Source organism: Protopterus annectens, chromosome 17.part0, assembly GCF_019279795.1.
Source record: "Protopterus annectens isolate FY-2018-M chromosome 17.part0, PAN1.0, whole genome shotgun sequence".
In the NCBI taxonomy this organism is placed as follows: domain Eukaryota; kingdom Metazoa; phylum Chordata; order Ceratodontiformes; family Protopteridae; genus Protopterus; species Protopterus annectens.
In genome coordinates, this window is record NC_056751.1 from 140,603,377 (window position 1) to 140,631,214 (window position 27,838).

Consider the following 27,838-nt stretch of genomic DNA (forward strand, 5'->3'; position numbering starts at 1 on the left):
TAATGTACACTTGGAACTATATCTGTAAAAATACCTTGCAACAGCAAAGCAAATATGTAAACTACAGCCTTACATAAATTCAACTGGCACTAGGTATATCTGCAAGCCACATGTTAGCAGATGATCAATCTCTCACTATACTGTAAAGGGCTAGGAGAGAAAACATGCTAGAACCTCAACAGATCCCTGAATGGTTTGCATAATAGTGAAGACAGCCAGGCTCAGATTACGAACACAGATTTCTTTTAGGATTAATCAGTTACTGGAATGCTGATGGTGAACAGATATGCTGCGACCTCCAAAATGCAGAATTCTGTTTCTGGGAATATGCTATTAACATTGCAACTAGAGGAAATACAAGATGCATTCATCTAACTTCAGAGTTCTGGGCTTATGCAAGACTCCACCTTTTATTTTTTTCTTCTTTACCCCCCACTGCGGTCAATGCTTACCCCTACCAGGAAGGGGACATGCAATGGGTTGAGTGCGGAGGATGTTCCCTCCAAGCATCCCTACCTCTCTCCCCTTAGCAGTGACTTCTCCAGTATCCACCAAGGAAGTCACACTATCCAGGGTGCCCTGACAGAGCAAAACCCTACAACCCCAGGGGAGGCAAACTGGGTTATGCTCCTTCACTCTTCCTCATCCCTGCCTGGTTCCTCCCATACCAGGGCTGCTAAATGAACCCAGGACGATTGGGCCAATATCAGGGTTCCATCGCTCTGCACGATGCAGTAAGACTACCCTTTAACTATTCTTTTGTGGAAATTAAGCCACAATTCAAGAGGATAAAGAAGGAAGTACAGTTGTATACACAACATAAATGCAGATGTTCGAATGTATTTACTATTGCAGTCCTGACTTGTGGGATTTCTTGCCATGAAAGCCCTGGGCTGGCCTGATTACCACAGAAAAAATCGCCCTCTTCCAAGAGATGGCAGATGCTAGAGATAAATTTAATTTATTCAACACCACACAGACAGCAGCTCAAAGTAAAATCTGGTAGTAATTAAATCAGGTGCAAATTTATGTACTTTATCTATGACTAAAACAGTACAAACATGGCAAACCCAGAGTCAATGCTGAATTTGTATGTGAAAATGTAATTGAAGGTCAACATTTCTAACTCTGTTCTTGTATGTAAGCATGGATGTACATTCAGTTAAAGTTACATAGAAAAATAAGTCCAAATGTATCTTCTTAGAGATCACTTACTGTATAAATAACTCAGTGATTACTGTCACAAAATGCCATAAGGTAGAAAATGGCACAGCATTAAGTTTCATAGGTAGGTACTAGGCTATTGGCCCTAGGGCCTATACAAGCCTAGCTAAAAAGGTACCCTGGCTTTCGGCACCCAAGAAAATTATTTTCCTTTGCCCCTGTCGAGCAGAGCCACAGAGATGATCCCCAGGGTGAATTTCCTACTTCCCACCCAATCAAGATTTTTCTTGAAGAGTGCTAACGAGGAGCTTTGTTTGATATAGATAGGTAGTTTGTTCCAGAGTATGGGAAGTCTCTGGGACAAGAATCTATCCCTCCAGCATGTTCTGTTTATTGTGGTGACAAGGTTTAGGTCCCTAGAGCGTGTAGCTCGGAGGGATTGGGATTTCTTTAAGTGGAGCATGTCAAAAAGTTCTGGGTTTAACATAGCTTTGTATGTTAGGCAGAGATCGCCTCCGAGTAGGCGATATACGATGGAGTAAAGCTGTAGTTTTTTGAGACGGTCTGAGTAGGGCATCTGTTTGAGGCTGGTAATCCTCTTTGTGAGGTACTTCTGTGGCCTTTCCATTGCTGTAGATGTCTTGTGAGGTACACACCAAAAGGGGCGTTGTACTCTATAATGGGTCTAATGAGTGACAATGACCTCTTTTTTCCTGGATGAGAAACCTTTTGTGATGAAGTGTAATACGTAGAAGGATTTCCTGACTACTGTGGCAATGTGATTATCAAAGGAGAGACTACTGTCCACCTGTGTCCCAAGGTCTCTTTATACGCTTTAAGTGTTAAGTAGACTACCACCTATGTGGTAGCTCATGGGTACAGAGTTTTTACCAAAGGGGATGACAATGCACTTTTTGGCACTGAGCTCGAGGCCATGGCTTTGACACCAGGCATCTGTCTCAGTGAGGCCCTTTTGTAGGATGTCCACATCGTTAGGAGTTTCGATTATGGCTCCTAGTTTGCAGTCATCTGCGAACTTCGTTAGCTAAAGACCTTCTGTGTTAGCCTGTACTTCAGAAAAGTAGATAAATAGGAGAGGACCCAGGACTGAACCCTGTGGTACTCCACTTGTCACTGGTCTGAAGTCGGATTTGGAGTCTGCTACTTTCACAGTGTGGGTTCTGTCAGTGAGTCAGTTGGCAACCCATCTTGTGACATAGAGATTTATACCTAGTTTAGTGAGTTTATCTATAATTCCAGAGTGGGGGATGGTGTCAAAAGCCTTGGTGAAATCTAGATAGGCTGTGTGAACCACCTTACCCTCATCTATGGCTTTGGTGACTGCTTCAAAGAAGTCTATCAGGTTTAAGAGACATGATCTGCCTTTTACTAACCCAAACTGGGTGGGATCCAGAGTTTGGAGATTACCAATGTCTTTGTTTATAAGTTCCATAGCCTTGCAGAACAGGCTCGTTAGCTTAATGGGGTGGCGGTTCCCGGGGTCCGTGGTGGCTCCCCCCTTTGTGGAGTGGGATAACCGTCGCTGTGCGTCATTCAATGAGCACAAAGCCTGAGGTGAGGCTATGACTGAACATGGTGCTTAGATGGGGTACCAGTTCATTCTGTAGTTCGTGTAGAACTCAGCCTGGGATGTTGTCAGGTCCCATGGATGCTGTGTTTTTGGCTTTGGAGAGTGTGTTTTTTACCTGTGCAGCCATGATTACAGGAACATTGCATTCTTCCGGTATAGAGATGGGCCCTTTAGGGGGGTGAGAAGGGGGTAAAGTTTGCACTGAACCTATCTGCCAGGATGTTGGCAATATCAGTTGGTTCTGTATATTTAGTGCCATTGTGCTGTAACTCAGAGCAGATCTGAGTGTTGCCATTGAGATTCTTGACATAGTTATAGAATGCTTTGTGGTTGTCTTTATAATCAGTGGCAATTTCGTTTCTGTAACCAGCATTGGAGGATTTTATGAGGGATCTCAGCTTCTTACTGAGGCTGACCAGGGAGTTCCACCAATCATGGGATTTTACTTTTTTGCAACAGTTTCTTTCTTCCGTTGTAGAGTTTATGGCAGGGGACCACCAAGATTGGCTTCCTTTTTTTGGAGGATAGCATCTTGGTTCTGTTAGGGATAGCATGATCCATGCACTCATGCAAGTGCTTATAAAGTGCATTTGTGTAGGATTCAGCAGTCGTACCTCTATTGTCCGTCTGCATGGGTGTCATGAAGTTTTCCACTTCTGTCTTAAGCAGCGTGAAGTTGGCTTTGGAGGATTTTTTACGGTGGTTTCCCTAATGGGGGTTGGGGGCAGGATGTGGACATCTAGGGTGATTAGCTTGTGGTCGGATCTGACTAACGAGGAATTGACCCTCTGGTGTGGAACACCAGTCGCCCATGTTGGTAATGACCAGATCTAGGACATTACTGCCCCTGGTGGGGGTGTGGATAAGTTGATCCAAGGGGCTGGAATTTATGAATTCCAGAAAACGTTGAGCAAAAGAGTTGGTTCAGGAGTAGTTTTCACAGTTAATGGCGGGGTAGTTGAAATCGCCCATTATTAGGGTGCCGGGTTGTATTCTAATATTTTCCAGTGTATCAAGAAATGAGGAGTGGGAATCTTGGGGCATGGTGGGGGAAATGTAGCAAGTTACAATTTGGATTGCGGTCTTGCCCAGAGTTAGTTGCACTTGGATAATCTCGGGTGCATTATGCTGAGCAACTATCCTGGAGGTGTGGATATCCTTAATGAATATGGACACACCTCCACCTTTAGTGTTTCGGTCCAGGTCAGGTGGCCGAAAGGTGTGGTATGAATTACAGCCTGGTAATACATGGCTGCTCTCTGGAGCCTTGAACCAGGTCTCTGTCACTGCACAGATGTCAATGTTCTCCATTTTAAGGAATGCCTTGAATGAATGCATTTTAAGGTTTAGACTTCTAGCATTGAGTAGCAATACCCTTAGATTTTGCTTGTTACGGTGGTGAATTTGTCATTTGAACCTTGCCTAAAAAAGGCACTATAGGGGTGGCAAGAGACTTAGCCAGTATCCGGAATCCCAGGGGACACAGGTGCAGGTCATCTCTGGCAATGCATCGTGGTCTGTCGATCATGTCATCCCACGCAGACAGATACTGTAGCCCCTTAGAATGACACCAGAAGTTTAGCCAATTGTTGAAGTCATTTTGTCCTTGTACTGTGGTATCATTCTGGGTGATGGCAGGATGCTACTCAGGGCTAGGGTCATATCTGCCTGGGCTACAAGATCGGGGAGCTCCTCCATGTCTCTTCATGTAGCCCAGGGAGGTACTTCTCAGGTCATTCACACCAAAATGAACAATGACAGAGTCACATTTGTACTTGTTGTGGAGTGACCGGAGTGCATGCGTTATGTGGCAGATCCTGGCACCAGACGGGCAGCTGACAGTAACTTTCTCCTTGTTTAGCCCGGTGAGTGGAACATCAGTGTGCCGGACTATAGAGTCACCTATGACTAGAGTGTTGGGTACGTTGTTATGCCTTTATGGGCTGTGGTTGAGTGGCACATTGACTCTGTGGGCTATGTGTCATTTGGGTTGTGTTGGGGGAGGGGTGGAAGTTGCTTGCATTTTTGCTTTAGAGGTCTCTGTTGCTTAAGCAGATTTTTATTGAGAGCCTCCATGAATGCAGGTGTCCGTTTTGTGTTGCTATGTGTGTGTTTTGGTGGTGTAGGTTTTGAGGGACTATGTGATGACTGTGGCATGGTGCAAGTGTTTACCTTCTCCTCTTGACTGTCTAGCTCAGTCTTGGGTGAAGAGCGCTTTGCTTCCAGTTTGGGTATATAAGTGTCTCTCTCACAGGCTCTAGCGTTGGGTGGTAGGAGAAGAGGGCTATCAGTGTACATGAGGCAATTGCTGTATCACCCAAAGATGCCCAGATTCATCAGGTAGACAGGAGAAAACACTGGGAGCTGACCATTAGACATTCCTGGATAGGTGCTTATTTATTAAGTACTAAAAACTGTTTTCCTCTAGACAAGTGAGGAAAGTTGTGTGCTGTAGTAAGTTGTAGCTTATTTAGTGCTTACAAATTCTGAGCTCAAAGAAAACAATTTGAGAGCTAAAACTAAAAAACTGGCTAGTTCTAAGGGAAAATTTGAAGAGCAGACTTTATGGCACTGGGAATTGTTTAACCCTAGCTAAGCGGTGATGCATAAAGTGTTTTTTTTTTTTTTTTTTAATATAACAGTAGCAAATGAGTAAACTGATTTAAACAAATTAACCAATAAAAAGTTAAAAACTGAGCCCCGTTCCAGCAGTCTTCGATCAGACTAGTTCTAACTGCACACTCCTGACACTATGGTGCAGGGGAACCTTCTCCAGAAAAAGATGGTCTGGATTAGTGCTCAAGTTATACAAACAAAGCAGGTCTGACTTTAGTCTATGTTACAGCAAACAAGGTGTACCGATTTCAGAAAGAAACAGTTCAAATAAGCAGGCACAATAAGCCTTTAACCAGAAACTCCCAGCTCAGAAGGGCAGAATCTACCCTCTCCTCCCACAAGAGTGCAGACCACACCTTCTTAATGTAAATAACTGTCCCAAAGCCCAAGTCCTTAAACCAGAACTAATACACGTTTAGAATAACTGACACTAAGCCTTCAATCAGCAACTCCCAACTTAGAAGGATGTAAGCTACCTGTCCTGCCACAACAGTGCAGACCACAAACCTTCTTAATGTAAAACAACTGGTCTGAAGCCCAAGTGCTTCAACCAAAAGCTTAGAATAATGGTTACAATTTAATCAGGCTACTAACAAGCAGTAATAAATGTAGCAGAATAAATGCAATAAAGTAGAAAGAAATACAAATACAGTAAAAGCAGATGAATAAAGTGCAATTTTTACATAATAGAAAACGAGCAAACTGATTTAAACAAATTACCCAATTAACCAGTAAAAAAAGCTCACAACAGAGCCCTGTTCCAGCAGTCTTCAATCAGACAAGTTCTAACTGCACACTCCTGCCACTAGGGTGCAGGGGTACCTTCTCCAAAAAAAAAGATGGGTTGGATTAGTGCTCAAGTTATACAAACAAGGCTAAATTCAGCATGCCTGAATCTAGTCTATGCTACAGCAAACAAGGCACACCAATTTCAGAAAGAAAGAGTTCAAATAACCAGACACAGTAATCCTTTAAACAGAAATTCTCAGTTCAGAAGGGCAGAATCTAGCCTCTCCTCCCACAAGAGTGCAGACCACAAACCTTCTTAATGTAAAATAACTGGCCTGAAGCTCAAGTGTTTAAACCAGAACTAATACACTTTTATAATAATACACATTGAGCCTTCATTCAGCAATTCCCAACTTAGAAGGATGTAAGCTACCTGTCCTGCCACAACAGTGCAGACCACAAACATTCTTAATGTAAAATAACTGGCCTGAAGCCCAAGTGCTTAAACCAGAACTAATACACTTTTAGAATAACAGACACTGAGCCTTCAATCAGCAATTCCCAACTTAGAAGGATGTAAGATACCTGTCCTGCCTCAACAGTGCAGACCACAAACCTTAATGTAAAACAACTGGTCTGAAGCCCAAGTGCTTAAATCAAAAGGCTTAGAATAACAGTTACAATTTAATCAGGCTACCAAGCAGTAATAAATGCAGCAGAATACATACAATTGAGTACTTTTAAGAAGGGGCAAAAGCTAAACAAAGTGCAATTTTTTTTGTTTTAATAAAGTGCAAGGAGAGAGGAAGGAGGAGCAGAAGAAAAATGCAAGGTTAAAAACCTAAGTGGGTTGGGCTTTTCAAATGTTCTCTCTGTATTAAGTAGAGTTAGCACCAGACTGGGAGGGGTGTCCCTGTTTCAGAACAGATAAGAAACATAAAACAATGCCAGAAAATATATAGAATAATTCAGTGAGGCAAAAAAAAAAGAATTCAGTCAAATTTAAGACATTGTAGTACTCTCAAAGGTCAAAATGACAAGAAATATACTTATCAATCAGTGATATATTTCCAAGTTGTTTGAGAATCACACTTCAGCCCGAACACCAGGAGTTTCCAACAGTGTAAGCCCAAGCCAGACAGTACACAGAAGAAGGATGTTCATACATTTTTTGACAACATGTATATGTCCAAAGGTATGTAAACAAACGCAATTTATATCCAAGTGAAAATCACTACATTAAGAATTAGTAATGGTTTATCCCTTCTCATTTTGGATGGGGTTTTAGTTGCAGTAATTCCAAGCAATTGTTTAGAAAATCTGCATTAGTGAGAGTAAATGACCTCAGGTTTCCAAAGCCCATTCCATGCATGGGTCAACATAAGCTCAAATATCTCAGTATATATATAACCCTTATATGATTGGAGGTGCTGGATTATATCACTGGTGGCAAAGGGATTTTCCACATGCCTTAAAAGTCTTCATGAAGCATCTTGCATGCTTTAGTGCTTTGATGGCCCGCTCTAGTCTCCTGTAAATGACGGCAGTGGGTGAGGCAAAAGTTCAAGAATTACATCAGGGTGAGGCACATACCTCTCAACTGTCCAGATTTTTGACTCGTATTTTTGGTCTGTTCCTCATAAAATTTGTAGTTTTCTCAGTTTTTGTGACAAATCAGTGATGACTGAATTCACTAAATGACTGGATTTTGAGTGACTTCATTTCCTTCAGAAAATGCATGGTAATACAATTGTATTCTAGCAACCTTCTAAGCTTATAAAAGTAATATTTAAACGTTTACCCTATTTTTAGGGTTGTGTCCCCTCATTAGTTTTGGATTTGTCCAGATTTTTTTTTTGTGCTAAGAGGTTGAGAGCTATGGGGGGGGGGGGGTAGCAGCACTTACTGCTTCAGTTGTCTTTGCTGGGTTCTCCTATGTCCTGGCTCAATACATAAAATTTTAATACCACAGAAATATGCTATAAGCATTTCCTTTACTAACAGACACAAAGGCATCACACCTCCCCATTATTATTTGCACCAAGACTATACTCACAAATGCTGTGGTGTGTTGCTGTAGGAACCATGTTCTAGTTTTTGCCACCTGCCAAGATGTGCTGCCGATTTGTGTAATAAATCACAGTATTTGGATGGCAGCAGCTGAGTTGTTAACATGACGAAGGCGTTGATCCACACCATTATGAGATGCTCACATGACCACCGCATATCATAGTACTGTGTACTCTGAGTAAAACAAAGCAAACAAAAATAAGCCACAGTTTTATTTGGTGTTCAAAACAACTTTTGCAATCTATTAAATCTGAAATTAAATATCTGAAAAAGAAATCTAGCATTACTAAGGGGCTACTTTAACTTTTCTGTAACTGAGCAATGATAAATGAAAAAAAGCAAGCCACACTCATCAGTGATCACCTAAAGCAATAATATTGCATAAAAGAAAATGACCATGTCGCTGCTATTACTTTACTTCATCAACATCAAGCAGTTATTTTTGTTTTATACAACAGACTCAGTGCAAAAAAATGAAAATGTTCTAAGGACGTTAATACAATGTACAAAATAAAAGAAAGTCATCTAATGATAACATACTGCTACAAAAGCCTTTTTTATATTTCCTAAGCACCTACCTGTTAGCATAATGCTGCAAACCTACATTATAACCAATAGATTACTGAAATGACCTAAAAAGTACTTCAGTACCTGTAATAATTTGAACTGTGGCCCTCAACTGCCTAGCATGGTGTTTATTTCCTATGTTAATCTGCTTGGACTTACAGACATCATATAGGTCTACTGAATTAAATTGAAATACTCAAATGTTGATGTTCCAAATGTTGACCACAAACAGACAATGCCAAGGTCAACAGCCTACTATGCATGCTCCAAGAAATAACCTCAACACATGCAAAATTGAAAAGTATAAAAAAAAAACAAACAAACATAGTTTTTATGGGGTGGGGGAGCCTCCTGCACCTTCCATGTGACAGGCTGCACCACCAACACCCCCTGCTAATTGTGTATGTGTGTGTGTGTGTGTGTGTGTGTGTGTGTGTGTGTGTGTGTGTGTGTGTATATATATATATATATATATATATATATACACACACAAACTATATATACTCACAAATATATATATATATATATATATATATATATATATTTACACACACACACAAACTCTGAGACTGCATAATATCAGGGAAAGGGCATATTCTCAAACCCAGGAAACTGTGTGATCTTGCATATCTGTCAACCATCTGCTTTGTCAACCAAATTTTATTAACTAAACAGATGTTAACCAAAGCAAGATTCAAAGAAATTAAGTTCACCCACCCACCATAAATACACACACACACACACACACACACACACACACACTTCTGTAAGGTAACTCCATTTCGTTTGCTATAAATGGACTGAAATGTGGGACTCATTCTGTTTGCTTACATGGCAACGAGTGAGTGAAAGCTACAGAACCTTCAGAATTACCCCCACCATGATTACACTGAATTGCATGTTTTTTCAGTGCTGAATACTGGGCCCTGATATGCTGCCACTGGGTGGGATCATCAGAGGGAGAGGTCTGCAGTATTACTATTACACTAAGGCTTTATGTCACGTTTTCTCGGTACCGTATGGCACCACTAATCTCCTCACAAGACAGCTTACAGGCTATCTAGATAAAGAGAAATTGATCGAAATCAAACCTGGCAAAGATGCTGGCTATGACTATCCCCTGCCATATATAAACCATTCATGACTCTTGTCCCCTCATCCAGATGCCACTTATGGAGGAACTCATATAGAGATGTCTGATTAAGAAGTGCAACCTTGTTGTGACCCTCAGAAGGATGAGATTCAAACACCAAATATCAGTCAGTCAGATCCTGCTGTTATCATTCAAGGAATTAATGCCTGAATTAGGTATATAGGTAGTTCACTCAGTGGTCACTTCTCACACTGATTAATGCAATTGGCCCATTGAGATCAATGCACTACCCTGGTACACAAATATAAGCAAACAAACAAATAAATAAATGGATGAATGAATGGCGTGCTCTGTAAATATTTGCTTCCAAGCTATCAGACAGAGGCTGCAACTAACAATGCAATCCAAAGACAAATTACTGGAATGAATTCTACACCACTGCTATATTACTCCTGTATTGTGGAATCTGCACCGTTTTACTTATTGCATTTGTCTACCGGGATAATCCACTAGGGAATAATCTGCCCCTTTTCAGTGGAGGTCTGGGGAGAAAAGCTCCAAAAGAACCAGTGTACAGAGATAAAAATTATAGTAATTCACAGTCACATTCTACACAGAAAAAGCTTCTATACAATATATCATAAGGTAGAATTGATTATAAAGTACATTAGTTAACAAAGAAACAAATTAACTTGGATAGGAGATACATATACAAGAAGACAGAGGGCCATTTAGATAAACTGCTCAAACTGAAAAAGAGAAACACAAGTAGAAATTATTTTGTTGACATGTGAGGAAGTATACTATGGGAAGGATAACAGAAAGTTAAAAATAATTCCGTTACGATTTTATTAAGGTTTCATAACTGCATAGATACGAAAGAGGTGAAACATGTCAGTCAGAAATGGTCTTTGCAGGTGTTATGACCAATTATGGTGATAAGAAAAGGAAGGTAGTGCAGACAGGAAAAGTGAAAGAAGAAAGAGGAGGGAAAGGTAATTCTTGAGGAAAAGGGTGGCTGTGGAACTAAACTTACATAACAGGTTTTTTAGGGGTGGACATCCCTAGAAATTGCAAGGTGGGAGGATAAGCCTGGGTTTGAGCATAAGCAAAGCCAGGACTTGAGGTATTTGGTTCAGCTTTGAAATATATGATACCCCCACATGTCTGTGATATACAAGGTAACTTATAACATCTTGTTACTAGTGTATAAAAAGCCCTACATGACTTTGTTCACCTTAGAAGACCTTCAAAGGGGATAAATTTGGGGCAATATTTTTGCACTGTTTTAGTTCCCAAAAGTTTCAAGCTCTTATATCCCCCAACTGTAACCACCATGTATTTTTGCAAGCTACAAGGTTTAAAGTTTAGCACATCAAGACTGTATTCTGTGCAAGCCAAAAAAGACTGGTGCACAAAGCAGATGCCTTGCCTATAATGAGATGCAATATTTCACTGGACTGATGTACCAAATGCAACCACAGGTCATAAACGCACCAGTATTTTGCGGGCAGCAGAGGCCAGGACATTTGGTACTAATTCATTCCTTATCACACATTATCACATGCCTGTTCATTATATTAGATGTCACATTTACTTGATGCATATACTAAGCATACTGCTTTAAACAATAGATTTTCAACAAATTTAATTCTCTCAGGCAAATCATTACACAGACTATTTCAGCAAATCAATCTGTAATAATTTTTGTTGTCAAAGCTCTCTGCAACTTAGTTACATGTTCCCTCAAATTAGATTTACTATTAATTTCCCTCGAACCTACATGATTCAGCAGTAACTCATTTCTGTGTGCTTTAAATTACTGGGAGGGTTTATCCACACTTCTATAGTTCAAACTATTCACGTTATATTACATTTGCATTTTCAACTTCAAAATTACTTTCCTTTGTAATGCTTTGCTCTATTTATACTGTAACAACATAAATAATCCAATACTGATCTTACTGTGCTCATACAAAATGGACTCATTTTCTTTGATTTTCTAATTACTACACAAATATCAGTTTACAAAATACTGTGTTGACACACTTTTCAAAGTTTATACTTCGCTGAAATGGTATACCAAGACATTTGTAAATGTCCAATAATTTCATATTTTCCTTTATCAATATGGTATGTTTTACTGCCTGATATCGCTGCACAAAACGTTTCATATTTTGGAATACAGTTGAGCAGTAAATTTACACCACTCCTACTAAAACAAGAGTTCCTCAATCTATAAAACAGCACACATTCCTAAATTTTAAACTTGTCAACTATACACAAGATGAACATGCTTCCTTGTCATAAAACTACTACAACTACTGAAAGGATGAGGGATCAGCACTGAATTATGGATGGCACAACTCATTGCTATTTGCTGATATCACACAATTTTACATTAGTTCAGTGTACTCCATTCCTGATAAACATCTGAAGGTCCACTAAATGGTTCTCAGATAAAGAAAAAAGTTTCAAATGTCTCAGTAGTATAAAGTGATCATAATCAAAGGTAATACAAATCACAGTGGATTGTATCCCCCTATCAATTGCATTTATCACACTTAAGCAAAGATTTAGGTTATATATGGAAATTAAAATATTTTGATATAACCATGCTAGTGCCAGTCTATGCAAGTAAATTAAGCTGGCCAAGCAATACAGTCTCAAAACTTAAGTGCACTTATACGTGTACTTTACTTTGAGCAAGAATTAAAATAACCTACAAGTTCAGCATCAAGACTAACCTGTCTGCAGCTTTGCCTTACTTCAGTTTCCTTTATACTAACGGGCTCGTTTGCAATTACATAGAATAACCATTTTCAAATTCATAAATTCATCCCTTAAATCTTTCAAATCCCTGACATCTCATCAAACACAACCCAAAACATCTACCGTTATCAACTTTTAGTTACCTGATCAATACTTTTTGTATAATTCCATTTAGGGAACTAAAGTCTACTTTCCTGCTGCATATCTGTTATTACTGTTTTGCTTTCTTTCCCCACTTACAGTATTAAGATAGATGATATGCATGCTGTATATGTCACAGTTACTACATTCTTCAATGTAGCACAGCAACTAAGAAGAGGATAAACTAGAGAGAGAGTGTTGGGGGGGGGTTGTTCAGTTTATATGTACATACCTGTGGGAGTAAAAAACACAAAAGGACCTGTGGAAGAAGCTGATGACTACTGAATACAGCTGGAACTCAGCCAGAAGCACTGCATCAATTTCCATTAAGCAGTTCGACAGGTGGGCCAGGAGTTATGCCATGTAATGAAGGAGTACCAGAATTATCTGAACTACAGGGAAATTCACATGCAATTACTGGATGCAGAGGCAGTCTGGATATGGTGGTGACAAGAGGGTAGCACACACCCATTGTAGGACATCTCCTTATTGATCAATTGACTTGGTACTTTCCAAACCTCAGACATTGTGGGTAACTGTTGGGAAGAATCTCCAGCAGTACAATTTAAATCTCAAAAGAAGTCACAGCAGGAGGAAGGCTAAAAGGCATGAGGTCAGAAAACAACTCCTAGAATCACATTCTAAAAATAATACAAGGTGATCTCAGCTTCTAGGACCCAGATGACAGGAGTTTGATTAGTGGCCCAGGTGCTGGAGGAGATGGGTACAAAAGGATGTGAATGATCAGCTGATGCTAGCTCTCCGATCCTGGAGGTAGGGGTGGTACAGGTCCACCTTTCCATCACCAGCAAATGGAGGCATGCAGGCAACTAAATGGCACAAAGATCAGAGAATGTGTTTGTTGCTACCAAGGCTGGTAACAGTAACCGTTCAAAAGAGAGTATGTGGAAGTATGGACTTGGAAGTACTGCAGATCACGGCAGTAAAGATTTAGATCCATTATAAAGGCTTTCTTAGCCACTACTGGAGATGCTGCTGAGGGTACAAAGCACCTCTATAGTGGCCTGTATGACGGCTTCTCTAAGTCAGCTTTTGCCCTCATGCTGGGTATCCCCAGTTGAGAGGAAATGAGTGGGCTCAAGACTACAAGGAGGCAGCTAGATACTTAGCAGAAAGGGAGGTGAAAGCATGTAAAATAATACACAAAGTTGTAAACAGACAACCAAGGGGTCACTCTGCAGACGGCTGCAATGGTGGCATCACTGAAACAGAAGTAGCTATACCTCTGGAGAAATGGCTTCTGAAAGAAGTATTGGTCAACTGTTGCTTCACCATCTTACAGAAAAAACACAAATTAGTTTTTTCAAACAGCTTACAAAGTGTTTCCTTAGCTACTGTAAGCCCTTCATTCCAAGGAACAAAGATGAACAATTTTCCCTCTTTCTGAGCTCATGAACTCTGTTCAGACAGAACCCAGACTGGAAGACAGCATCAAGGGAATAAAAAGCTCTCTTGACCCTGGCCTCTATCCTAGTAAAGAAATCAGGGCCATAAACTAGTTACAACCCAATTCTGAGGCCACTTTCAGTACAGAAACATGGACTGGATTATTAAGATACCAGATTCATTACAAAAGAACAGATATGACACCCTATACATAAGGGTTCCCAGCAATAAGATCCTCTTTGCACACACAGAAGAATATTTTCCAATATACACAAGCCCCTGAATCCATAGTTCTATGACAGAGGTGGAAGGCGGCTCAGTGAGGCAACCAGCAAACTCACTTCACACAGCATGTAAAGTGCTGATAGAGTGACAATTTCTGTCGATGTCCCATTACCAGATAGTTATCTCTCTGCATGGAACAACTGTGCCCCCTTGTCTGCTTTGGTACCACATTCCAGACTAGCTGCTAGATCAAATACAGACGGGGCCCCAGAAGTTTCTCTTTCAAGGCTTTTACAGATACAGCCAGTGTATGTAGGTCCACATGGGTAATGAGGAGCCCCCTTTCTGGGGGCAGGAAGGAAATACTTCCTCTGAATCACAGAGGAGCCATTGTGAATTCCCCACTTCATCGGTAAAGCATTCATCATTAAAGTCTGTAATAGGCTGTGCGAATGGAACACCTACTCAAAAGCTGATACTCTCCACCACTCCAAGACCATGCAGCTCTAAGGAGAAGATCCAAGAATGTGTGGTGACTCTTCAGCTGCAGACAACTCACAGCCCACTGTAAGACCTGCACACATACTAATAAGACCATGAAAACCACAGCTGCCCTTAATCTCAGAAGATGAAGGACAGTCTCATCTGGGACCCTCACCTGATGCTACTCCCAGACTAAAAATACCAGGACCCCTGGACTCTCTCTGTACACCAGAAGGATCATCAATGGAGTGTGCAGCTCCACAGTAATGAAGGTAATTCTCTGAAGTACAATCATAGTGGACTCCTCACAGTTTATGATCACCATGAGGAACTACAAACATATCAGCGTCCACTACAGGATTGCTAGTAGGAAGTTCCTCAGACAGGCCACTGGAAGGCAGTCATTCAAACAGTAGAGCTCTTAGCTCCTTCCACTTCAAGGTTGCCACCGTGGCCCAAACCCTGGTCAACACTCTCTCTGTAGTAAAGAAAATACAAGTGTCAGCACTCTGGACTGACAGCTGAGCCTTTTGAGAACAATTCAAATTAATCTACCTGTGAGGATGTCAGACACTGATTTGCTCCACTGAATCCATCAGGTCCAGTAATACTATACAGCACCCCATGGCAGCAAAGGTACAACCCTCCTGAAAACTCAATCTGATGTAAGGGATGCATTCACTGAAGCTGCTGAGGTCCATGATGGTACAGTATCTTTCCATCCCTTTCAGAAGAAGACAGGGGCAAAAACTGAACTCTTTTGTCTCATTCCAAAGGAGGAAAAGCCCCTATGGCCTTTTACTGAGAAGTACAATCTGGGTCTATCTTAACAGTTCCCAGAGATGGCTTGGTGTCCAAGTACATTCTTTTCTGAAAGATCCTAACAGCTCTATGACATGGCTGACTGTGCCACACCTAGAACACAATGATGTCAAGTGAATCTAGCGACTGCTCACTGTGCAATGCATGCCTTATGTGGTAAATAGGACTGTGAATGCTACACTACAGGAGTTGTCTTCTTGGGTAACTTAGCTGGTGTCGGAGAGGGCAAGAGAATATGGCATGCAAATTCCTTCTTCAGTCTGCAAAGGGAACATTTGTTTCATTCATAGGGAGAGGGGCTATGCCTGGAAGAAATGGTGAGGCAGAAGCAAACTCACAGAGGCCTTCTCACAGCAGAAAGGGTCTACTTTCTCTGTATGACATCACTACATTATCCTGAGAAGCAAAGCCACATAGAATCTTCTCTTATTTACTTATTTATTGCATTTGTTTATAGGGATAGTCTGACTGGGCCCCTTTTCAGAGGAGGACCAGGAAGAAAAGCTCAAGAAAAGTTCCAACATTACATAAAGTACACTTGTGTAAAACCTTACCATAATGTTAGATGCCCTTCTCTTCACTACTGCAGTATTCTTTACAAAAGGGATCCCCTGCCAAGAGCAGCCTGACATCTGGCCAGTATAAATCTTATTTTACTTACTTGATATTTGTTTACCGGGATATCCGACTAGGCAGATGACCATTTTTAGCAGAGACCCAGGGAGAAACACTCCAATAGATACAAGGCAAAAGCAAAACATAAAGCATATCTAGTATAAAGTACAGCAATTGAAACTACAAACGAACACATATTGTACATAAAAAACAGTTAAAAATACATATTAATGGCAAAGCATTTACATACAATAGATAATACAGGATTTGCTTAGAGTGTTGTGCGTTAGGCCGATATACCAATCTACTGTGTACAAATAAACACTCTGAGGTATTGTAGAGGAGTTAAGATAGTTTATTTATTGCATGGCTCTGAGGAGGAAAAGTGGGATGAGACTAAGCGGAGTAGCTACAGAATCCAGACAGAGAATGTAGAACAGATCTATACAGGCAATACGTGACAGGTTTACGTCAGGTAGAGAGAGAAAATAAAAAATCTACTGAGGAGGTAATAATGGTGCAAGTCAACAGTGCAGGAGGGATGACACTCAGCCAGGTGATAGACAAGAGCAAAGAGTACGCCATATGTCACAGGTATGCTCCCCGTGCACAGAGTACGGCATAAAGATGATGTTGGACATACCACTCTCAGAACTGAAACATCCCCAGTAAGAACAACAGCCCAAGAATAAAAATAGGTAAACACATCCAGAAGGGAAAAGGATCGGAGGGAGGAGGGAGGGAATGAATAATGCAACAGTGAAGCGAAGGACATCTACTGTTATGGTAAGATCATACACAACTGTACCATGTCCTTCCATATCACTGTTGCATTACTCTTTACAATAGGGAGACTGCAAAAGCTCAGGAAAAAGATTGAGAGAAGGAACGTCCAAGCACAGCCCTCCAGGAAGCCATGGAGAATGGTCCTGGCAAAGCCAGCTCTAGCCCTACAAATCACATCCAACATATAGTGCTTAGTAAAGGTATGCACAGAAGTCCAGACTGCTGCCTCAAGAATAGAATTAGTATCCAAACCCTTGAAAAAAGCGCCAGAAGCCACAGCTCTAGTGGAATGAGCCTTAACAGAAGAAGGTAGGCTGTTTCCATGAAAAGAATAGTAAAAGGAAATGGCTTTAGATGTCCAAGAAAAAAATAGTTTGCTTGGAAACAGCCAAACCTAAAGACATAGGATGAAAAGAAACAAAATGCTGTTCAAATTTAAGCAAAAGCTTTATTCTTATCCAAATAACATCTGAGTTGTCTATACAAATCCAAGGAGTGCAAAACCTTACCACTAGCAGACTGTGGAGAAGGGAAAGTGGGCAAATGAATAGATTAATTAAGAGAGAACTCATTAACCACCTTGGGCATAACAGGATTAGTATGAAGGACGGGACACCCTGTCCTTATGGAAAACTAGAAAAGGAGGAATAGCCATATGGGCTTGCAGCTCAGACACCCGTCCGACAGCAGTAAAGGCCAAAAGAAGAACAGTCTTCCAAGAACAATGCTGTAAGGAAGATGAAGCAGCAGGCTCAAAAGGATCCTCAGTCAATTTTTCTAAAACAAAACTATGGTCCCAGAAAAGAGGGGCAGGTTTCTTGGGAGGCCTAATGTAAAGGATGCCTTTAAAAAATGGTGCGGCCTCAAATCTAGACGTTAAAGGGGGAGTCAAAGGCAGACAAGCAGAGTTAGCAGATAGGTGGGCCTTAACAAAAGAATATGCCAACCCAGCATTGAGAAATTCACACGAATAAGAGAACCAAATGAACATCCACAGTTGTGTTTCCAGGTTATGAGAAAGACATCAAACAGAAAACCTCCTGCAGGACTCGAAGCACATCCTCAGAAAAAAAGTGTCTGTAGGGGATCTAAACCCTATCACTCACAATGTCAGCTGAAGTGTGGACAAGTGGGGATGGATGAGAGAGGGAGTAGGTCCAACTTGTGACGACTGCCCTTGGCAAGATGCAGAAGAGGAGGGAACTGATGCTGTCTGGGCCAAAAGGAAATCACCAGCAAGATTTTGGGAGCACCCTGTTTTATCTTGAATAGGACTTTTGGAATGAGAGGGAGGGGAGGGAAGGCAAGGCATAAAGAAACACTCCCTTCCATGAAAAAATAGAGCACCCACCTTCAAGGCCAGATGGCATGGGAGTCTGACACAAAATAGAGGAAGCTAAGTGACAACATTCAGAAACAGTCCTGTGAAGCATCCACTCATGGGATAGTGTTATGGACCTACTCAGAGAATCTGCCACTATGTTCTGATCTGAAGGAATGAAACTGCCTGAAGGGTCACCTGAAACTGGAAAGCTAGCTCCCAAACCTGAAGGACTAACCTGCTAAGGAGATAAGGCTATGTCCCCCCCCCCTTGCTTGTTGACATACCACTGAGAATCTTGACAGGCCCTGGTAGAAAGACAGAATGAAAATCCTGAAAAGCCAGCAGAAGAGCTCTGATCTCTGACACCGTGGTCTTTTGTTGAAGCGACCAAAGGCCCTGTACCTTCAGAGGGCTGAAGGAGACCTGCCCCATCCCACATTAGAAGCATCTGTGAAACATTCCTGAAAGAGGACTGGAGGCTGAAAAGGAAGCCCTGGGTTGAGGGAAAATTAATTAATCACTGAAGCTTTTTCATGTGGAGCTTAGCTAGAGGGAGCACAGGAATGGTGGAAGCCATGTAACCCAGAGCCCTCAGAAATTCTCTGACTGCGACCGAAGCCAGAGGAAGAAGGGGACTGAAAAAAGCAATGAGAGTTAAGGCCTTGGGAGGAGACAGGGATGCCAGCATTAGAACAGACTGGATTCTGCCACCCAGAAAAACATGATTCTGAGGAGTCAGGAATGACTTCTGGAAATTTACTGTAAACCTCAGGCTTTGCAAGAGGGAAATTGTGAAGTGTAGATGCTGAAGTAAGATCTCTTGAGAGGAGGCCTGAATAAGCAGGTCATCAAGGTAGGGAAAGACCCATATCCCCCTTAGCCTGCAGAAAGCAATCAAAGGAGCAAGGCATTTGGTGAAGGCCCATGGGGCAGTAGAGAGACCAAAGGACAAAGCAGAGAACTGAAAATGCCAGGAAGCAGAGAAACATAAAAAGTTCCTGAAAGGGGATGAAGAGGAATGTGTAGATAAGTGTCCTTGAGATCCAGGGAAACTAGAAAAGCCCAAGGAAGTAGCAGACGAAACAAGGTTTTAAAGGGATACCATCTGAAAAGAAGGGACTTTCAAAAAGGTATTTGGCTGAGAAAGAAATCTATCTCCAGGTGTCTTCTTTCCTGGGAACCATTCTGGAGTAAAATCCCTTCTCCCATGAAGAGTTGGAACTTCTTAAATTGTTCCTTGAGCCAACAAGACCTGAAGCACCTCTGAAAAAAGGGGCGGTTGTTCCTGAGGAGGCTGAGAAATGTCCAAAAAGGGGGGAAAGATATTTCCAAACCATGTAATAACCCTGGCAAATTACGGAAACAACCCAGGAGTCTTGCAAGACTTTTACCCAAATAGAAAGGTAAAAAACGCAAATGCATTTGCGTTTTTTAGCTTGTGGTTATGGCGAGTGGCTTATCACAACCGTTATTTTCCCAGGATGGTTCTACAAACAATGGTTTAAACAGCACCTCTGAAGCGAATGCTGCGGGTGATTTAAAACTCCTGGTACAAGAGTTGATGAAGAAAGTTGATTCTTTATCTCAAAGAATCAACAATACACAGTCGATCTCGAGAGATGTTGGAACATCTTGTTCTTCCACTTCTACACCTTCTGCTGAGTTGCCTATACTGATTCCTGCTACTCTACATAGCACCGGGCAGCCTGCACAGGCTGCAATTCCTTCGACTAGTTCGGGTAACCAAGTTTCTACATGTTTAAATCCAGGCAATGCAGTGAGTAACTTGAGCCTGCCTAGACACACGGCAGCGGAAACACGCATTTCATTTAATGTTCCTAGTGTAAGTGACATTCCTACTACTGATTCCTTTTCAAGGAATGTTTCCTTTTTTAACACCGATGTACCTCTTGGTACTGCGGTTACCAATGATGGTGATAACAATGAAAATAATTTAATTGTTAATAACTTGAACAAGTACGAACAAAAATTATTCAAGTGTAGGAAACTGCAGTTGGAAGTTTCCTACCTTGAGGAATGCATCCACAAAATTGTTATTCGAAAAGGTTTGCGCCAGTGGCGCTATCCAGCAGGGCTTATTAATTGTTCTTCTTTCCATCTAGAACTTATAGCCCTTTTTGACAAACAAGGCAGAGTTTTTGGGGTTGTTAATCAATAATTACAAATCCCAGATTGCTTCACTTAGGAGCGACTTGGATAAGCTGAAAAGTGCTATCACAAATGCAGAAGATTATGCAAGGTATCGGTTTGAATATGCACACATTTTTTTCAGCATAGATACCAGTTTAAGCAAGTTTATTGATGTCAAAAAGAAAAAACTATCGAGTGACCTCAACGACTACTCCAAAAGATGTGCTTATCCACCACCTCCCCTTGCTAGGAATTCACCTCTGAGTAATAATAGCAATGCTCAGTTGGACCATTTGGGTGCCAATGGCAATGCCATGGCAAATAATGACATTGCAGACATAGTTCAACCTATTCGTCGCAGTGAAAGAATTAAAAATAATCAACAACCTTAGGCAGCCCAACATTCAGGACAACAGCATGAAATACCTTTGAATGTTAATTTCCAACAGGATTTTCGGGACCCCAATGGGCCACAAACCCTTCATTCGAACAAACCTACCAACAACAGGAGACAGCCCCAAAACAGGAATAGCTACAACAGGAAGAGGAGATGAGTTTGGAATCTCCTAGGATCCTTTCCAGTTCTGAAGGGGACTTTAAAATCTATAATTTTAGTTCCCTGCATATTGAGAAAGCTATGGTGGACTTTTTTTTCAAAAGGCTTAACAGGAGGGCCAGTATGGTCAAACTTATCATTGACTTAAAACTTTTCGTTCGTAAACTTAATCTACGATTACTCATGGGTGCCAACTCACTTCTCACAGAAGGTGTCAGGGTGTCCAACCTCTTCAAACCTCCTGTGCATGAATCTCTAGCACTCTTTGAGAAAACTTGTGAAATTGACTTTCGGAGAATGTTCACAAGCAATCATCATATCAGTAACATCCATAAAAATATCACTCTGGATGAATGTGATTTCATCAATTTATTGAATATTTGTTAAGTGCGTGTCATGCAACCTGACAAAGGTGGAGGTTTAGTGTTCATGGATCAACATGACTACAACTGTAGAATGAACTTGGTCCTAGACAGTACAACATACGAAAAAGTCAGGCGTAACTAGATCAATGGAGCATACAAGTCTATCAATGGGATTCTTTCTGACTTGTTCCTGGAAGGGAGTATAGACATTGATACATACCATTATTTGTCTATGCCTGCTCCAGTTATACCAACCTTTTTCAGAACCCCAAAGATACATAAAAATCTAACTAACCCACCGTTTAGACCTATTGTGGATGGTCGTGGTTCCATATCGTATGCTTGTGCAAAATACGTTGACTCCAAGCTTAAACCAATACTCAAGATGCAACAACAAATTTGTCAGGACTCATGGCACTTTAAGTCCATTAATAACCTGGACTTTAATGACAATTTAGTGTTTCTTACAGTAGACATTAAGGATTTGTATACAGTAATCCCTCAACTAGTTGGTATTGAGTGGGTTAGGGATTTTGTGCACATGAGAGGCATGGACAACCAAGAGGTGCAGGTCATTGAAATTCTCCTTGAGATTGTACTACTTAACAATTTTCTGTTTTTTAACAATGAATTTTACCGCCAAACAAGTGGCATTGCTATGGTAGCTGCATGTGGCAGCAGTTTTGCCAACACTGTCATGGCTTACTGGGAAAGGTCCTATTTGTTTAATTCCCCTACCTTTAAGAACAATGTGGTCTGGTACACTGGGTACCAAGATGACATGTTTTTTCTATGGAAGGGTGAAGTAAACTTGATAGATGAATTCATCAGTGAGATTAAAACTCGTACTACTTTTTGAATTTTACCTTCCAAATAGGCACAGACTACATTGACTTTTTGGATATTCATTTAGCAAAGGACCTTGTTAACCACAGATTTAGAGCCACTATATACCGTAAAAAAACTTATTCCAACACCTTTCTGCATTTTTCTACTTGTCACCCTTTACACCAGAAAAAAAGCAGTGGTGAAGGGACTAGCAGTAAGGGCTACCAGAATGGTTAGTGACTTCAATGATTTTATTACTGAATGTGACTTGTTAAGAGCCATGTTTAATAGGAGAGGGTATCCAATGGCCTTTGTGGCCACTGTGTTTGAAGAAGTCATTAGTAAAAGGTCATTAGGCCACTTTACCCCCTAACAATGCCCCATTCGGAATGTATCTTACCAGACACCTGCAGCAATTGGAAAGACCCCAAAAGTTCCTCACCAAAAGGATAAAGGGGCTCAAAAATATGCCATATGCTGCCCGACTGAAGAAACTCCAGCTCTATTCAGTCGCATACCGTCTGCTCAGAGGTGACCTGTGCCTGACATACAAGGCCATGTCCAACCCGGAATTAATGGACATGCTCCACCTCAAAAAATCCAAATCCACCAGAGCCGCAAGAGCAAGAGACTTAAACCTCAACACGGATATAAATAGGACGTGCTGGAGGGACAGATTCATCACCCAGAGACTCCCTATGCTGTGGAACAGAATCCCGGTCCATGTGAGACAGAGCACCTCGCTGGCTCTGTTCAAGAGGAATCTTGACCAGTGGATGGGAGATCGTAGGTTTACCCCGGGGATCATCTCTGTATCACTGCTGGACAGAGGCACGGCAAACTAATGGGTATAGTATTCTTCAACCTAAGGGGTGGTGAAAGCCACACAACTCTGGCTAGGCTTATAAATGCCCTAGGGCAGATAGCCTAGTATGAACCTATGAACCTATTACACAAAGGTTATAACATGCCAGTCACACACTAACATTATAGCATCTCCTGCATCAACAAACATACAGGAGGGAGACAAATCAACTAGACTGTTAACAACTTACTCACTTGACTCTAGAGTCATTAGAGAAATTGTCAACAAGAACTGGGCATTTATTTCGGATGATCCCCACCTTAGAAGTTCTTTAGGTTTGACACCCCAACTAACTTTTAGGAGGGGTGTGTAAACCTGAAAGGTTTGGCTGAAAGGCCGAAAAGGACTTCTAAATTTAATACAGGCATGACAAAGTGTGGGAGATGCAGTCAATGCAAGTTCATTAAATTAACTGACAGAGTAAAAATCAGAAATAAAGTATATTACATCCATGATAGATACAACTGTGATTCTCTAGGGGTTGTTTATGGAGCTTTCTGTGACGGTTGTGAAGCATTTTATATCGGGAAAACAGAGAGGAAATTAAAACAGAGGATTTATGAGCACCAGTACAGCATTATGAACAAAACTAGTACTAGTGTTTTAGCCAGACACACCCTTATTTTCCCAAGTCACAATTTCTTATTTGTGGTTTTACAAGTAGAACATAACAAAAGAGGGGGCCCCCGGGAACTCAAATTAGAAGAGGATGAAGTGGAATGGCAAATTGCAACTGCTGCTTATTCTTTTCCAGGGTTAAATGAAGCCTGATCTATCAAGAGCTTGTTGAAGCTTAAAGCCCTGGCAAGATAGGTGTGGCAGCTTGTTACACACAAAAATGTTTAAAACACCTAACTGACTTTTCTTCTTTTTATATTTGTTTATGAGTACTACTTTCTATGGTTTTATAGGTTTTTACATGTATAACACCATAAGGCAGGGCGTACGAGTCTTGTATGATGTATTTACATGTTGGTTTTTTACATTAACATAATGCAACTCAATTTAATAACATAACATGATATATTTCAATGCTACACATTTACACAGTACACTATTTATTATCATTATTTTTTATATAACAATGGTCTATTTTTAAGCATCACTTACCATCCCAATTGTATTTGTATTTATTTTTTGTCTTGGGATGGAAATTGTAAACTTTTTTATTAACCTTTTTTAGATGCTTAAGACTATCATTTGGGCAACATGGTTTAATTAGTCAATGTTGCTTTAAATGTTTAATGCTGCATGACATCATGTACTTGGGCTGGCCCAGCCCACTGACTCAGCAGGTTTGAGTTAGGTTTTTAAACTGGGAAGTGAATAGTTTTTACTTGTCTGAAGAAGCTGAAGTATTTTGTTCAGTGAAAGCGCTTACGTACAATAAACAGTTGGATATTCCATTTCCTGCTCATTTTCTTTTCTTGTTTCGGTTTTACCCAAATAGGAAGGGACAGGGAAAGAGAAAGAGGAATGTGACCATGAAGAACAGCATAGTCAGACAGCATCTGGTTTGTCAGGAAAAGGAGGCTTCTGAGTAAAGGGACTGTGGATAACCTTAGCAGGTGGAGCCCTTCTACTGCCCTTTTTATCTTTGGGGAGGGCGAGACTGTCTATGGACAAAGGCAGGCTTATTAGGATAATAACTCTGAAACATGGGCATGGGGGAAACAAAAACATGCTTCAACTCCTGTAAGGCCTTGTTCTTTTCTTGCAGGGACTTAAACTATGTAGCAGCAGCATAAACAAATGTTTATTATCCAGAGAAGCATCCATCAGTTTAGCCTCGATATCACCAGGTAAAGGCTGAAGTCTAAGCCAGGAATACCTCCTCAAAACAAATCCAAAAGCAACAGCCCTATATGAAGCAACAGCTGCATCACAGCCACATTTAATGGAATGGCGAGCTACTTGGGAGGACATCCCAAGCAAAGCAAGAACACAGTCCTTCCTCTCAGAGACAAGGAGATCAGAAATAAGGGGACAGGCTTCAGAGACACAAGCCAAAATGTACCTAATAATGTGTATCTGACAGTTAGCAGCTCTAAAGACTAGGGTACTAAAAGTATACACCTTCTTACCCACTCTCTCTAAGGTTCTGCTATACTTATCAGATGGCAGCAATTTAGTGGAAAGCAACAATTTGGAAGGCTTATTAGAAGCCACTGACACCACAGAAGGATCAGCAGAGGGACACTTGTACAGAAACCTGCAGTCCTCAGATACCTTATAAAACCTATCAGGGTTGAGAATCAGGAGCCTGATTAGCAGTATAAAAAGCATGCAGCAAGGCAGCAAGAACTGGAGGAACAGCAGAGGGTCTAATAGACTCCATTTGCAAAAGCTCATAGTACCTCTTCTAAACATCAGACACTTGAACACAGTCCCATTTGAAAAATTCCACCACTCTGGAAACAATACCACCAAATAAAATCTCTTCAAAAGGTGTGTCGCAGACTCTTCTTCCTCAGAACCATAGTCAAGTAGCAAAAGAATCTGGGAGGAATAAGTCAAGGATTCTTCTTCAGAATCTACATCCTCCTCAGAAGAAGAATCCTGCTCCCTAGGCCTCTTAAGAAGGGCAGAAGACTAGATGGCAGCAGGAACAAACACCCTGTGTAGGCTTGAGAGCCACAAGTGTATTAAATAAGTCTTGAGTGAAGTTCTGCCATTCACTCTGAGGATCTTTGGGAGCAGGCAAAATATGTTTAGTTTTCTGATTCTTTTTGAGTGGGATGTCAGTCTTGAAAAACTTTGAAGCCTCTGACCCCTGACAGCACTCATTGTAGGTGGTTGGGAACTCTTCCCCAACGAAAATTTAAGGAACTCCCCTAGGCCCTTCAGTAATAAGCAGCCACAGTTTCCCCTTTACATCCAAGATGGATATCTGCAAAACCTCGATAGATGTGAGTGTTGTCAGGTCTGTGTTGGCCTCTGAAGCAGTAGCTGTAGAGGAAAATGAGAAACATACCGGACACTCCTCAAGGCTTTCACCAGCCTCAAGAGAAATGTCCATTGAAAGCAGGACAGCCAAAGAATCAGACCTAACTTTCTTGGCCTTTTTCTTCAAAGACGACTGGGCCTTGGGCTGGGAAGATCCTTCCATGGTACATCCTTAGCCAATAATTTAAGTTATTGTTTCTCAAGATAAATTGCTAGGGAAGAAAGCAGATTCCTCAATGTTTTAGGAACAAAGGACTGACAAATCTTGCAATGGTCGTGTGAAGCGCATAAACAGAACAAACATGCTAGTGACAATCTTTATGGGGAATCTGTCTCCCGCAGTGGCATCTCCCCTTTTTGGATGACATAAAACCCTCAACCAGATTACAATGCAAATATAAAGAAACAAAAATTTTCTGACAGCTCCCATGTAGCCACTGCCAGAACCCACTTACTGTCGACCCTTCTCTACGCCTCACCAATACTTATCAACCTAAAAAAGTCATACCCTGACAAACTAGAGATGTGCTACAATAAAACAGCAAGATTTACCACTGGCATCCAGAAAGGACACACCACCGCCTAGATCTAAAAGAACTCACTTGGCTCAAGTTACCACAGCTTCTGATATGCAGCCAGCTAATCATGGCCCATAAACTTCTTTACCAACCTGAAAATACTCCTTCACTCAAACTTAGTGCAACCCTACACCAACTTACATACACTTAGTTTAACAAATAAAATCACTATTACAAGTAATCAAAACTAACAACACTGCAGGAAAGTCACTCTACTCATGCCAGGTCTCAAAATACTGAAATTCACTTCCATATCACATAAGAAATACCACCAACCCAACCCACCTCAAACACTAGCTAGAATCAACTTGCTGATTCATGGCTATAGTCATGCTACAGCCCTGGCTAATTCTCAGATATCTAATATCATAACCCCTAACCCACTCAACGTAGTCATTGCTATCTCAAATTAATAGCTCTTGACTTGCTGCTTGGTTTTGATCAACTGTACTGATGTGACTGGCTGCATCTCAACTATTAATAACCACATTTCTTTGTGCTGCCAACTTTTGAAGTAATACTTGTACTGTGTAACTCAAAATCACAACAGTATGTATATCTGTTATGTCTACTTGTTACCTAATTTGTTAGTTACTTTGGCGGTAAATGCAATTTTGTTAGTGTGTGTAATAGTAATTTTGTATGTGGAGCTTTTCTCCCTGGGGCTCCATCGAAAATGGGCTTTGTTCAGTCAGACTTTCCCGGTAAACAAATGTAAAAATAAATAAATACGACAAAATCAAAAACTACAATGGGGCACTTATTTGAAAGTGGTAGAATTAGCAAACTAACGGGTGTTCATACAAATGATTGAAGATGGCATTCGGACTGGTGGCAAGAAGTTCTGAGGATGGTACGCCCGATATCACCTTTATGCCCTATACCATGTGTGGGGAGCATGTGTGTGACGTATGGCATACCCTTTACAACCAACAGGCTTTGGTATACTGGCCGGACGTCGGGCTGCCCTTGGCAGGGGATCCCTATTGTAAAGAATACTGCAACTGTGATATGGAAGGATATCACAGTAAACAGAAGTACGCAGGTAATAAACAAAGATACAAAATTTAAACAGAAAGGGGCATGAATGGACAGGCTCATCTAGCTCATTCGCTGCAGGACAATACTTGTAAATGGAGCTCTA

The 27,838-nt window shown here is 41.1% G+C and overlaps 1 protein-coding gene across 1 annotated transcript in view; it reads right to left on the bottom strand.

Annotated features, from left to right (window-relative positions):
* Positions 1–27,838, bottom strand: part of TMEM39A (transmembrane protein 39A) — a 448,606-nt gene that overhangs the window by 46,986 nt on the left and 373,782 nt on the right. Inside the window, exon 6 of the mRNA XM_044059483.1 lies at positions 8,157–8,344. Within this exon, the coding sequence (XP_043915418.1) occupies positions 8,157–8,344 (188 nt within the window). The remainder of the gene's footprint in view (positions 1–8,156; positions 8,345–27,838) is intronic.